This window comes from Vulpes lagopus, chromosome 13 (assembly GCF_018345385.1).
Source record: "Vulpes lagopus strain Blue_001 chromosome 13, ASM1834538v1, whole genome shotgun sequence".
Taxonomy (NCBI): domain Eukaryota; kingdom Metazoa; phylum Chordata; class Mammalia; order Carnivora; family Canidae; genus Vulpes; species Vulpes lagopus.
In genome coordinates this window covers 13,947,739-13,959,762 of record NC_054836.1, presented here as the reverse complement: position 1 = coordinate 13,959,762, position 12,024 = coordinate 13,947,739, and the positions used below count along the sequence as shown (strand labels likewise).

Below are 12,024 nucleotides of genomic sequence, written 5' to 3'. Positions count from 1 at the left end.
GTTAGTATAGTAATTCCAATTATATTTTTAATATCTGAAAATATAATACAATTGATACATTAAGTTGCTGAGTCACACACCAGTTTACACAAAACTCATGCATTCAGAGGCCAGTGTGTTAGTTGTGAAAGAACAAAGGCAAATACAGGGGTTTTAATAATAAATTAGTAAACATGCAAGCAGTAAAGAGTGCAGAGTTCCAGCCAAACAAAGAGTCTGATGAGAACACACAAAAATGGTCTGATTAGTCCCTACAATCTGCTTTTCCATACAGGGGAGGATTCTGTACCATAGAGGTAGATCTTGATGACTCATGTAGGGTACACTTATCATGTCATTAGGATGGCTACATTTTATTGACTGGAATGTTACTGAAACTAAAACAAAACACAATAAAACCTTTCCTTTTTAGATAACATCTCCATCATGAAGATACTCCATATGAAAGATATGTGTAAGCTGTGGTGTATTATGCTGTTCTTGATTCTGCACATGTAGTGGTAATATTTGCAACAAAGCTGAGCTCACAAGAAGAGCCCACATCTGTTATCTCGTCCTCCAAGTAAAAAACAGAGCTGAAGAGTTTTTCACTCACACCTTATCAATGGGAAACAGACGTGCTAATTCAGCAATAACTACCCATTCACAAATGTTACCACAACATACCCATGACTGCTCAATTGCTGGGGCAGGGTGGCTGTGAGCCACATTGCCAAGGGGTTACTTCATAAATGGGCTTTTATTTCAGGGGAATGCAGCTCATCTGCTGGGAGTGACTGACAACCTGGGAGCATTGGCAGCAGGGTGGCACTGGCCAGGGGCAGATCTACTGCACTGCACATGCAACAGCATAAAGAGGTCTCTTTTTTCCCCCTTTGGTTTCCATACATATATTATGCTTCACTCTAGTTCTGTAATTTTCAAATCAGTTCCCATCTTATGGACACCAAATTCAAGCTAAATGTTGAAAATATTTTTTCCTATAAGCCCTGAGCTCCGCATGAACATTCTTGTTCAATTTTAAGAATCAACAGTGGCTTAATTTGGTTTTAACCTATAACTCCTAACATTTCCTCTATTTTTGGAAAATGTCTAGGACCACTTCTTAGTGTGAACTGTTAGAATATTATATTTTTTGTGATAATGCTTTCTACTACAGAGCAGATAGGTCAAACTAAGAATATAAGTACTTCAAATCCTCCAAAAGGCTATTAAAGCATATATACTACTGCATATGTTTCTAGTTAGAAATTAGGGAATTTTTAGTTTTAAGAAAACATTTCCAATATGACTGTGACCTTTAGGAAACAAAGTCAGTATGTGTAGAATGAGGATAAACTTTTGTATTAGGTATTTAAATACATCTTTCTAAAACAAAGGACAGTAACCTGACTTCATAATTTTAGCTGAATCACTACTGGTAAGATGTCCAAGTTCAGGAAAGCTAGTCAGGTATATGAAAAAGAACTAAATCTTGTTTACTTTAGGGGATCATGCAAAATGAGTCTTTTCAATTTGCTACAGAGTGTACGTGTCCATAGCATAAGCTATTGGCTTATAGCTTCCCAGAGACATGCCAGCCATTCACTTGGCCATGAGTCCAAATGACCAGCTTTGCACACATACCAGGTCATTCTAATGAGGGGTACTGAAAATCTGGTCTTTCCTCTAAATATTTTTCCATGGTGGAATCCAATAATGATTGAGAACAAAACCAGGAGATATTCTCCAGACACACCCCGCCCAAGAAACCTGCACATATACTACCTTTCACATGAATACCCCAGTTAGCTGACACTTTGGACTAACACTGAGGGGAATAGAAAAGCCAAGCAAGATGGTCTGAGTAGCAGCGAGGGACACTGGGTCCTGGAGGTTGGGTGGTGTGTGATAGCGTAACAGGGATTATCTTGAGGGGATGTTCAGTACCAGAACAGGAATCAGAATAAGAGCAGAGAACAAGGTAGGGTAATTCATCTTAGGGAAATAACAACAAACTAAAATTTTGTCACAAATGTCTATGAGGAGACATTTCTCTAAAACTGCCTCCAGGCTCTTTTCTGACCCTGGCTACTGGCTATGTGCCTGCTAGTTCCAATCTGGCTTTCACTGAAAACTAGTCACTGGCCCAGCTCATTCACTTAACAAAGTAATCTTTGAACAAATGTTATCCATTGTCATTATAGCACTTTCAAAAACCATAATAAGCATAATAGGTACCATTTAAGATTACACAATGGAAGTGTGCCTGTGTGCCAATGGATTGTGGGCTCTCTTGGGGCTACAAAGACTTGCTGGGCTGGCCTTTTGTAGACATGCCTGTAAGGTCAAACTCATCTCTGTTCTCCTCTTCAGAAGGGGCTGAAACCTGGGCAGTCACACATGAGGGGCACAGGTCCACACTTACTCTCGTATCAGTGTTCAGATGCAAATTTTATAGTGGCCTCATCCTGGAGGATTTATGAAGGGTCTCAGGATAGGATTTAAATAGTCCATATCCAGCCCACTATTCTTAAGTAATTACAGTGAAGTGGAAAGGAACAGATTTTGGAGTCAGAGCCACGCTGGTAATTCTGGTTCTGACATTTACTGGCTGTGCTACCTTCTGTTACTGTGTGTGCCTCAGTTTCCTCAATCCATAGAAAGGGAGTAAGAAGGCCTACATTTCATGATGTGGTAAGAAATAAAGGGGACATAGTAGGCACTCAATGTAGGAAAGTTATTATTAGTTTCTTTTCAGAGTTATTGCATTTTCCATAAAATCAGGGAAGTGGGACTCAACAACCTGATGAAGAGAGTAATCAAATGCATAATACTCAAGAGTAAGGATACCTGTTGAGAGCTTATAAAAGCACTGTCACCAAAAGCACTGCCTCCAAGATTTAGGTGTGGGGAAATAATGCTCTTACGCTGCTTGATGTGACTATATGCTGGCAATCATTTGAGCAACCACTGTCTGACACAGAACTGGCACTATCATCACTCAAAACCTTTTGGCATTTGCTTTTTCATAGTGTGGATATAATATTTTAAATAATGGGCTATATTTTGGACCAGTTTCCACAGTCACTAAGTCCCCACTGTATTTTGATAAGGATGCCACAAACCTCACACCACATGAGTGATTAGTAAAATGGCCTTTGCCCTCATCAGTGGTTTTAGCAGGAGAGGTAATCCTGAACAACCTGGTGGCTGAGGAAGCAGATTTGAACTGAAGCACAGTGTTGGCAAAGCATAAACCAAGCTGAGGATACACTCTGGGTCTCCTATGTAAGGACTGGTTTGGATGAAGGGTGGATGAAATTCTGTTGTGTGAGACTCACTGTGTTAAAAGCTCTGGGGTATCTTAATTATGACTTTCACAGATTTTTGTGTGTTGGTTTTCAAGTCTTAACCAACATAACCCCCATTAATCCTAAAATGATAGTTACATTATAAACCTCCAGTGAATTATATGTAGCCTTTAAATACTAATATGGATTTTAATAATTAATTCTTAACGTGACTATCCACTGTGGGAACTGATCTCTCATATTAAAAGAGGAGATAAAGGAACCCTCTAAAATTGCCCTTGCAGCTTTGCACGTGCAACCAGGGGTGCTAAAGCATTTCCCCATCCAAATTGTGTTTAGTCATGCAGCTTCTGGGCAGACCTGGGTGCTGATTTTAAGAAATGTGAACTCTTCTTTAGGAGCCACATAAACTACTCAGCTGACCCAGGGAGGTGAAACAACTCTTCCGGGGTACCATTTCACAAATTATTGATGCAAAAATGCTAAGTCCATTTAGGTATAAAAGCCCTAGCCCATATGGGACCAAAGTCATTCTGTTTTGGTTCCATGGCTAATACAAATTACAATCTGCCCACAAGCCTAAGGAAAGGAGAAATAGGACTGCGGGTGAGCCAAGATTCCAAATAACATTCAAAATAATCTTACCTGTCTTCCTGACGTTGGCCATCTTGAGAGCTACAGGTGAGGGTGGGATGTTTGAATGTGAGTGTATGTGTATGAGGTTCAGTGTGAGGAAGTGATAAAAGCAGAGGAACAGGGCAGGAGGGAAAGATGGGGTATAAAAGCAGGATATATTGTCGTGAGCAGGCAGGGTTATGCTTTCCTTGGGGTATATGCAAATGTATGGATCAAATTAAAATGAAAGTAGGTCTAATCATTTTCTCAAACTATATATGTCTAAACTAAATGGTACACTGGAAGAGAAAGTCCACCTTATATGGGTGCTGAGAGTTAAATATATATACATATTTTGATATCTGTTAAATGCTGACCCAAGTCATAGCAAAAAGTAATCTGAAAGCCTATTATTTTCAGAAGAGGTAGTAACTAAGTCCATATTTCTTCTTTACATTAGTTGTCCACAAAGTACTCATATATAAACTGGACATTTACCTCTAGGAAATCACTTTGATATTATTAAAGAGTGAAATAATGCCATTAAGAGCTCTTGGAAATTCCCTCTGACCTCTGAAGTTAGACTGAGCTACAGTGGATTGAGTAAATTCTAGTTTCTAAAATGTAGGGATACTCGGTCTGCTCTTTTGTGAATCAAGAACATGTTTTCTCTCTCCTTCCTGCTGTCTGAAGTGTTAGACAACAACCATCTTACTAGCATAAAAAAGCTCCTTGGATGTTTTGTTGAGAATCTCTAAAACACTTCTCAGCACAGCCTTTGTCTGGTGCTGAAAGCTTGTATTGAATAAATAAAACCTAAACTCATTCAATCCACTCTCTTGTGGTCAAGATTCTCTCAATAATTTTAAACTCCATTAAATCACTGTTTTTACTTGAAGTAAAATTCCACTACATTTCATTTGGTTTCTTTTCATGTTTTCCCTTAGGTTTTCATATGCACTATGCACTTGTAAAGCAGTAAGTAGGAAAAATGCACTATAAAACTGCTAAATTCTAGAAATTGAATTGTTCAGGTTAATAGTGCTTCTTTATTAGTGGAAAGTATGTTTCATGCCCATAGAACACTACATAGCATAAAATGAAGAGAAAGCTACTAAAAAGCTCAAGATGGTGATGGGGACATGCACTAAAAGGCAACCCTTTCAAATGGCTTCATTTGAAACATTCAGAAAAGAACTAGACTTGCTCACGAAGCCAGAAACAGAGATCAAAAGGCAGCAAATAAACAAGGACCCTTTCCATCTATGGGAACTTGTATTGGGAGATACAAGATAGAGAGCCAGTCACACTACAGTATTTGTATGTGCTGGGAGAGTTTGAAAAGGATATAAAATTAATTTATAAAATACCTAAAGTATGGTCCTTCAGTGTTTTTATTCACATCTTCTACCCACTTAGCTACATTATAGTCTCTTTTGAACCATGGGTTTAAATACCTGCAGAAAGCAATGGAAGGAACAAAGAAAGCAGAACAAGATAGAAAATCTGAAAATACACAGCACAAGCTTAGCAAGGATGTTCTTCACCCTCCAAATGCAAGTGACTATGGCAAATAAACCAGGATGGATGCTGGGGGTTATGAGGCAGTCTGTACCATGACATGAGAATAAACTCAGCTACAACAAGGCTTGAGGCATTCTAGAATGTATTCAACATTTCACGGAAAGCCTTGCCAGTGGTTTCCCCAAGGGAATCAGAAGGTGTCTTCCAATCATAGTACTGACAGAGGTCCCATTCACCCACCTCCAAAGTGGCTTTTTCCAGGCCACCTCTCATTTGGTTCCTTGGTTTTCAAATAACGATGCTTTTTGAGAATATTCAGATGGCTGCAATTCCAACCTGGTGTTTGGGTATATAACACCCCAAGAAGAATTAAAAGGAGCAAAGTTCTCTTTCCAATATGAAAAAAAAAAAAAGGCTTTATATGGCCCCTGTTTCACTCCAGATAGCAGACCTTAAGCTGGAGTTAACAAGAGAAGTGCTCCAGTTGGCTCTATAAAGAGCAGAAAGGATCCTGCTCTTCTGATCCTGGAGCTCCAATATAGATTATGCATGGGCCAAACAGGTTTCTGAGATCTTTAAGTTGGGTTCAGCAATTCAGTTGTAGCTGCAATATTCCTTCCTCCTTTTATGCACTCCAGACTAAAGTGTTCATGTTTCCATTAGGAAATGGACCTCAGAATTTGCCTTCTTAATGTCTGATCATGAATTATGTGAGTGACTGCCAGAGGATACTAATGACCTTCCCTGACGGATCTGGCAAAGTCTCCATCGGAATTACTGCGCAAAGGAAAATTTAAAAGGTGGTAAATTGAGAGTGCAAGTTGTTGATGTTGTTGTTTTTTCAGAGTTTCCCTTCATTTTAACCCAGGGAACCAAGCAAAGACACATCCCCTTTAAGCTCCCATAAAATAAATAGATTCAACAAATCCAATGTTGGAACAATTTGGAGATTTTATGGGATTTTTTTTCTTTTAAAAAGTAACTTATAGAGATATAGAGAGAACGAAGATGTAAGGTCCATCAAACTCTGCAAGCTATTTGGAAAGAAACCATGGGAAAAATAAAATATGCTATTTGTTTGGGGTTAAACTTTGCTTCTTTCCACCATGTTTGGTTTCAGCTTCTAAATATATTTAAATCATGACTACCATTTTCAGTTACATGAACAAAATTAGATTACCTTTTCCATAGCCCTTTCTCTCATTTTGAGCTATGGCCAATGTAATTCCCTCGAAAGAGAAGGGTCTGGTTGCTTTTTATGTCTGTAAGACCATTTTTGTTAAGACAGTGTCCCCTGAACAGGAACAACTCACATTAGTGTTGCCTTTAGCCACAACCATTGCCAACTTGCACTTTTCACAGATAGCCAATTAAAACTTGCATAAAAATTTCCATTGAGACTTTGAACCAAAAGAAAAAGTCAAAAAGCAAGTGCAGCCACAGATGAAGGCTAGTGAATGCTCTGGCCTGGGGAATACTGTAGAAAAAGCCCATGCAGCTGTTATCAGGTGAAATATAGCCACACAGCAAACTGAGTCACCCACAGGCAGCTTCCAGGAGGAGACGTATGTTCCTTTCACTGACAATCTTAGAAGCTCAAAGGGCTGATGCCATGGCTGTTCCATGAAACCTACAGCTGCATGGCTTGGCTTGCACATGATGGACTTTTTCCTCCATTTCAAGGAGCATCTCAGAAGGCTGTGATCACTTCACTAGAAGTCACTGAAGAGAGCTCTCAATGGTTTTTCCTTCTGGGGATCTGCCCGTGAAAGTCTCTTCACAGCGGGCTTCCTAGCATCTCTAGGTGGTGGTGGCCAAAGTGATGGTTTTTTTATCAAACTGCTATATACCTGCCTATGTGGCTTGACGTGGCTTGTAGCGCAACATGCAAAAAAAATGCGTTAGACAGGGTAGGAGAGCTCTTTGTGTTCTCCAGGATGGAAAGGCAGAGGAAAAGTAGCTGGTGCTGGCTGGACCAGGACCATGTCCAAGCAGACGTAGGAGGTCAGTCAAAGATCAAATGACCCTGCTCTCAGCCAAGGAAGGGACTAGGAGGGAGATTAAGTGGCAGCCCAGAATGAAGGGGCAGGTGGAGACTGACCTGTGATCCAGACTCCCTGTCTGGGGGCTGTCAGAGCCCCCTGGGCTTATGCCTTGGGATGGGACTGTCTGGGCGAGGGAGTGCCCAGGCTCAGGTGCTTGGGGCTCCCTCCTGTAAAAACACAATATATAATACAAAGTCTAAGCCAAAACCTTTTTCACATCATGTACAACAGTGAGGAAGATGCAAAAACTTTGAGTGGAGAAACGATACAATAAACAAGGACATTTTATGTTCTTAATTAGCAGACTATGCATTTGTGGTGAATGATTTAATTCATGTCCTGATGTTTCATCATCCTTTGGGATGATGGGTACTGAAGGGGACGTTGAAATAATGGGCTCAATGATACCTTTTATTCTAAAAAATAAAAAAGATACATTTGTCTGTGGTCATTCTGCTTCTCTTATAGTCCCACAAATTATATTGTTATATCAGAAGCAAAAGGGGTTATTTAATGAATATGAAAGTATAAAAAAAAGACTAACAACATAATTCCTGATATGCTATGTATTAGAATTATTTACAAGGAAAAAAACATATATATGTACATAGTGCCCATATAGTAAAGTATGTGAGAATAGTGGTCAACTTCACAGACTTGGTTCCATTTAATTAACATGAGTCACGTAACCCAAATCTGAGAAGTCTGAAAAATCTGAGGGAGTCCTTAATACTTCTTCCTCACAAAGATGATTTCACTATGATGTCTTATTAAGTATTATAGTGTTATCTCACAGGCAAGAGATTCCTTAAGGGCTATCTGGTATTATAATTTTTATCACATGACATGAGTGGGAATTTTACAAAAAAGTTTTAAAAAGTAAGTGACCATGCTAGAATATACTGTAAATATATATGTAATATATGAATCTTGTAATATATGAATCTTGCTAAACACCAAGTGTTGTTTGGGTCCTAAATATATAGCTTTAATATAATGTTGATTTGCTTTCACTCAGGAGTTTTCAAAGCCTTATTATAGGAAATACTGTTAAAATGCTAACCAGTACACAAAGGAAGTTCTGAAGAACATTTTGCAGTTTTATCTGTATTCTTGTGAGCAACTGAGATGAGCTAAGGAGCTCTTACCAGGTGACCTCATGCAAAACAAATCAAACAACATTCCAAGAGTTTATCCACAATGAGCCCTAAAGCATCCAAGCGCTTTGGGAATGTATAAGATAAACTCTAACAGATTAGTTATTTATGATGGAGTTCTATGATGCCATTCTGGACCATGCAATGGTATTACTTAAACCTATCTAGTGTTTCTAAAATAAAGTATCCTCTAGTAAACTTTGACAAGCCACTTACAAGACAATACCATCAGCAGGAAGGTCCAAATTTCAGGGCACTGTTTTTATTCCTGGACTGAAAAAGGCAGGGTATATGATGGAAAAGCTAACATAAGTTTCTGACAAGCAGTTAACAAACACCTGCTATTCAGATTTTTTTAAGTATTAAGGCATGAAGAGGCAATAGTGATCCTGAAAACAATAACTAGCACTGCAATGAGAAAGAAGTTTTAAAAAATTTAGGTAGGTCAAAAAGTATGGTTAATTAAAACCTGGTGGCAAGGTCAGAAGGATACCGAGGATGTGTTTTATTCCTGGACATGAGATTAAGGTTTGAGGAAGCTTGGTTTTGCTGTACTTTCTTAAGTGAAGAAACAAAAAAAGCATGGTGTTTACCTCATTAGGAATAATTTAAATGTAACTTCTGATCCCACCCTCCACCCTCTGCTTAAAAAAAAAAAATAATGTGTGGCTATCATTTAAAACAGATAATGTTGCATTTAGTGACAATGATTCCGTTAAAGAGCAAGTTTTGTAAGTGCCCTTTTAAATGTCCTCAGAAGGAAGATTTAAAAGGGAAATGTATTCCATTAGTCTGAGAGAATGCTTAGATTGCAGCCATGAAGCTCTTGGAGCGGTGGTGTCACACTGTGAGCAGTATCATGCTCTGGGACAGTGGGAACTTTCCCTTGATGCTTCTAGGCTGTGTGAACATTGGGAAGAGGAAGGGTGATCCCTCTGAAATGGCTGGACCCCAGGTGATGAGAAGAAAGGAATGTTATCAAAATTCCCTTCAAAAGGAACCAAGACACCACAATGGCAGGTTACTGGAGGGAAAAGCCTGCAGCAAGGGTGTGACCCCTGCTGTCAGTGAACATTGGTATGGGCACAGTTGCGGAGATGCCTATGTAAAAGAGAAAAGCCATGGTTAATTTTAAAACGGCAAAAAGGAATTAAAAAGACAAAACCAAGACCAGAGGCATGGTTTCTACAGTTCTTTGATGATCTCATTAATTAACTTTGCACACTAATTGCACAGGACCTTGGAATGCCTTTTTCCATTAGAGGTTTAGACTTACTCAGTTGAATTAGACCGAGGTCTAAATCTTTTGCCTCTGATTTTCTTTCTGTTGCCTCCCAGGTTACCTGAAAAAGACGGTTTATGGCTAGATTTGAAATATAAATAAACAATTGCCATATGTCATCACAGGGTATTTCATGTGGTGTACTTCCAGCCCCTCCCAGAACAGAGGGCTGTAGAGTACTGTACAGCCTTCTCAATTTGTCCTGTGCACCAGTGCTACTGAATCCCATCATTTCCCATCCAAGAAAAAAGAACAGGGCTCTTATAATAAATGCCCTCTTCTCTGTTGGGAGAAGAACTTAAGAGCAAACAGAAAACAAATCTTTACAACCAAGAGCCAAAAAACACTGAATTTGGGTTGTGCAAAAAGATGCACTAGCTATTCAGAATGCTGCCCTATACCTTGCCAAGAGTTACTTCGAGGTCTTCCATTTTCGCAGATGTCTGAAATATGTTTTGTGTCTGGAATCCTTTCACTCCAAGAATGAGAAAGCCCATTTGATCTGAAATTAAAAATGTATATGTACTGTTCAAAAATATAATCAAGTGTTATTTAGTTTTAAAATCAGTAAGCAAAATCTCTAAGCATTACTGTGCATTAAATAAATCAAGAAAGAAAAAAATCTGAAATGAAAGAATGAAGAGAACATGAAAGTCTTCATGAAGAAGGCAGAATTACACAACATTCAATTTAAGAAAAGTCAAATACAATGGAACCCCATTACAATAGTTTACAATTCAAAAATATCAGCATACAGTATGAGCCAATTACATTCCCAACAACCACAGATAGCAAATTCACTTCATATTTCAGTTATATAATTGGAGTAGAAGAGTTATAATGGGGTCCCACTATAAATGTTTCTTAATTGTAAAGCAATGGTTTTCATTCAAATATTATGAGAACATGGACTTCCAAGAGATTTCACTAAGATCTGTCCAATTGAACCTGGTCAACCTTTATCAAAGTAATATTTAGGTTTTTTTTTAAACAATAAAACTATATTTGAGAATTGGCATTTTCTCCACAAATATGGCTGGCCCAAAATGTAGTATGTTAGTTAACTGCTCAATAACTGAACTGAATCAAATGTTTATCATGGAAGCGTCTCTCACAAAGCCCATGTACCATTAAGCCCTTGTGCTATTTGTGCCCTGCCATCTTAAATATTCTACAAGAAGCAAAGTTTATACACATACCTGTACCACATACAAAAAGTATTTTGACAAACTACATGTATTTAGGAGGAGTCACATAATTTGATATCATTTTTAACTGCTTAAAAGTTATAACCCATTTTTCCAAAATCTAGGAATGATGCAAATCAGCATTTTAAGTTCTTGAGGAACTTTAGAAAATATTTAAAATCTTTCCCACACATCAATCCAGTTAATTGCTAATAATGTCTATTTTAAAAGGAGCCTTCTACTGATGAATGAAAATAAATGGAACTCAGCACAATTATAACATATTAATTCCTCAGGTTAGGAGTTTTACAACAGAATTTGGTAATTATAGAATGAATCCTATTTTCTGCAGAAGAACAAAAAAAATCTGCTGGAATTCATTGATTTTTCTACCTTTTTCTCGTGTTAATTTAAAATTAAATATTTAAGGTTAAATTAAGATTAAATATTTGACCTTTTTCTCATGTTAATTTAAATATTTGACCAAGAAAATATTTATATATGGAACCTAGATAAATCTTATTTTCTTAGCCAAGAAAAACCCTCAGTAATTTAAAAGAATAAAAATTTTTGAAAATCCTTCTACAGATCTATACTCCTTGTGCAAAAACTACTTTTGCTCTAAGCTGTTATCTGAGTAAAAACAATCCTTCATGCATAAGACAGTTCCACATAAAGAAGGGTTCCCAGATCTACTGATCCTTTCTTTTCTCCTTTGTGATTGCTTACAGAGTGAGATCCATTGCAGAATTTTTACATATGATTCACTCTATGTAGAATTCCAGAAGAGATTACGTTTCTTCTAAATAAGCTAGAAATTCCCCTTCAGTCTACACGGTACCTACTCTGCCCAAAGCAATCAAATCTTTTGTACTGGGTTATCAAATCTTCTTTTTCTATACATTACATCTCTATTAACAA

The 12,024-nt window shown here is 37.9% G+C and overlaps 1 protein-coding gene across 13 annotated transcripts in view; it reads right to left on the bottom strand.

Moving 5' to 3' along the window:
* ADAM22 (ADAM metallopeptidase domain 22) overlaps positions 1-12,024 on the bottom strand; it is a 220,833-nt gene that overhangs the window by 4,025 nt on the left and 204,784 nt on the right. For 5 of the 13 annotated variants that reach the window (XM_041727581.1, XM_041727579.1, XM_041727584.1 and 2 more), the window contains 4 exons: positions 10,318-10,418; positions 9,911-9,977; positions 7,534-7,644; positions 5,279-5,365 (listed from right to left, as the gene is read on the bottom strand). In XM_041727581.1, the coding sequence (XP_041583515.1) occupies positions 5,279-5,365; positions 7,534-7,644; positions 9,911-9,977; positions 10,318-10,418 (366 nt within the window). Of the gene's footprint in view, positions 1-3,938; positions 3,969-5,278; positions 5,366-7,533; positions 7,645-9,910; positions 9,978-10,317; positions 10,419-12,024 lie in introns of all 13 variants that reach the window. The other 8 variants (XM_041727587.1, XM_041727590.1, XM_041727591.1 and 5 more) reach the window with 3 other exon arrangements.